Genomic DNA, 2,548 nt, shown 5'->3' with positions numbered 1-2,548 from the left:
AGGCGCAGTGACATGAAGAGAATTTTTCTCTGGGCGAATGTATCGACCAACGTTGGATCGCGGTCCTCAACGGTCAATTGGTTGCCTGCGTGGCAGGGCGTCGATGATTGCAACGGCTAGACTCAGAATGGATTGCTGCTTACAGCCCACGACGACACATCGACCTCGCGACGTTACTAGAGGAATCCGATTGGTGGCTGCGAGCCCAAAGCCGAGCGCGCTGGGTGCGAGTCGCCACCTTGTCGGGGCAAGGGGGGCACATCCTGTTGCGTGCAATGCTGCTGCGATGCATCGGGATCGGCACCCAAGTTGCGTGTTTTTAACGTCCGTGCCGCCGCCCAACCCTACGGACCGCAAATAAACACTTCGAACTTCGCATTCGTGTTTGGTGCCAAGACCGTCGTTAAAGTCCGTCTCGCGCCGTCCTTGCCATGTCCCTGCTGCTCCTTCGCCGCGCAAGATCGCTCCGCGCGCCTGTCCGCGCCATGAGCACGTCGGCGCCGGACGAGACGCCCAAGAAGCCGTCGTCGCCGTCGATCGTTCTCGGTGCGGTCGCATATATCTTGCGACTCGAGTAGCTCATGGGCGGCGGCGTAGACGAGTTTGTCATGCGGCAATTCGACGACGCCAACTTTCGCGGGACGCAAGTCAAGTACGACAAGACCAAGTTCGAAGCCATGATCAACAAGTACTACGAGAATGGCGAGTACGCGCTCGTCGACGGGTACGCCATCCCTCCTCGATCCTCGATCCTCGTCGTCGGTCGCTCAGAGCGTTTTTGCGCAGCTACGCCCCGTTCTGCAAGCACTTGTTTGTGCCCAACTTTATCAACGCGCGCGTCCAGACGGTGCCGATCACGCACAAGTCGATCCACTTGCTCCAATCGGGCTACACGAAGCGCCGCCCCGAAGAGCTCCCAGTGTACATCCTTTTCTTCTCTCGCATGCAAGCAGGCACGAGATGGATGGCGTAGGCTCATGCGCTGGTTTCCGTCGCACAGCGTGACGCCGGTGACGGCCAAGTTTCTCGATATTGTGCTCTACAGCCGCGAGCAAGTGTTTTTGGAGAACGAAGCGATGGGCAAAGACATTGCGCTGAGCGACGCACCGTGGCGCATCACCAACATCATTGCGCAGGACGTCGACACGGAGCTGCCGATGGAGCCGATGCATTACTTTCGGAATGCGCTCGGAAAGGGCGCCGGCGGCTCGGGCGTCCCGATCGACCCGATCAAGTACCAAGAGGCGGTCGAGTACTGGAACAAGCACGCGCACATCAAGTGAAGCGACGGCGCTGCACGATTTCGACAAGGCATGTAAGCTGCAAACCCGTCCAATGCACATATCCATGTATTACTCGGCTCGTCATCCGCGTGGGCTCCTGCGGTGGTCTGTCGTCGTGTCCGCACCTGCAGCCTCTTGGAGCGTCCTCGCTCGCAGTCGCTCCGTGGTGAGTCCTCTTCCGGTGCGATGTTGGACGGCTGCTCGAGGATGGATATGCATACACAGTTCAAGACCGACGCGTGATGGTGACGGCTAATGGATCTGCCGTGGTCGGTCGACATTGCCGTCATTAGGTGTAGGGTCTACATCGTCGCAGACGGTTCAGAGTGCAAGGCCCTTGCGTATCCATCGGTGACCAGCACGCCGCACGTCTTTTGTGTACAGCGGAGACCGGGACAACGCTCCAGCTTTTCTGACCAAGGGACGTGCCTTGCTTGGCCTTGCGCGCGGTGGTGGGACACGTTGAAATATATGTACATACGCGATATGCAGTCTGATCCTAATTGCTTTATTCCTCGGCCTCGGCCTTCTTGGGCTCCTTCACAATGTCCAAGAACGAGCGCGCACCCCAGGCACCCGTGGGCGCGACGACGGGCACTTCCTTCACCTCCTTCTTCGCCTCGACAACGACAGCCTTCTTGACCGGCGCCGCCTTCTTGGGCGACTCGACCTCCTTCTTCTTCGGGGCCTCTTCCTTCTTGACAGCGGCCGCCGCCGCGCCGTTGATCAAGGCGGCCGCGTACCCGCTGGCGGGCTTCTCTTTTACCGCCGCGACGATGGGCTTGCCCTCCTCGACGGCCTTTTCCTGGGCCTGCTGGCGGAGCTCGCGCGCTTTTTTTGTTTTACTCTTCGCCATACATCATCGACTCGTAGTCGACCGAGCCGACCGAGTCGGACCGGATCGGGCGGCCCTGGCGGAGCGCCTCGCGCGCTTTTCTCGATCGAGTACGTGCGCTGGTTGCGGAGGAGGTCCGGGTGGGCATCCGGCGTGAGCGCGGCGGCGTGCGCCTCGAAATCCATCTTGCCTTCCGGCAGCACGCAGTCGGCTTCGTCCATGTGCTTGACAATCTCCATAATGTCCTCGTGCGAGTACGCCTGCGTGATGGCGGCGCCGCCGACGTTGGTCGGGAGCGGCGGGAAGTTGACCGCGTTCAGGATCGGCTGGCGCTCCGACTTGGGCTTGGCCGACTCCTTCTTGGGCCGTCGTGGCCGGCGTCGTCGTCGTCTTCTTGTCCTTGGACTTTTTTCCGCTCGGCGTCGAGGCC

The 2,548-nt window shown here is 60.6% G+C and overlaps 2 protein-coding genes across 2 annotated transcripts in view; one reads left to right on the top strand and one right to left on the bottom strand.

The window, feature by feature from the left end:
- Window positions 1–431: 431 nt before the first annotated feature.
- Window positions 432–1,362, top strand: SPRG_09998 (hypothetical protein; the record flags this gene model as incomplete). Its single annotated transcript, XM_012350751.1, has 4 exons — window positions 432–546; window positions 598–724; window positions 787–921; window positions 974–1,362. 4 exons carry the CDS (start codon window positions 432–434, stop codon window positions 1,281–1,283), a joined length of 687 nt encoding a protein of 228 aa, XP_012206141.1. The 3' UTR covers window positions 1,284–1,362.
- A 429-nt stretch (window positions 1,363–1,791) lies between these two features.
- Window positions 1,792–2,548, bottom strand: part of SPRG_20878 (hypothetical protein) — a gene marked incomplete at both ends in the record, with an annotated part of 1,697 nt that continues 940 nt past the window's right edge. Inside the window, 2 exons of the mRNA XM_012350771.1 lie at window positions 1,792–2,130; window positions 2,181–2,477. Coding sequence (XP_012206161.1) covers window positions 1,792–2,130; window positions 2,181–2,477 — 636 coding nt within the window. The remainder of the gene's footprint in view (window positions 2,131–2,180; window positions 2,478–2,548) is intronic.

Source organism: Saprolegnia parasitica (assembly GCF_000151545.1).
Source record: "Saprolegnia parasitica CBS 223.65 unplaced genomic scaffold supercont2.69, whole genome shotgun sequence".
NCBI lineage: Eukaryota > Oomycota > Saprolegniomycetes > Saprolegniales > Saprolegniaceae > Saprolegnia > Saprolegnia parasitica.
The sequence above is the reverse complement of the archived record's forward strand: the minus strand, read 5'-3'. Positions and strand labels throughout refer to the sequence as shown.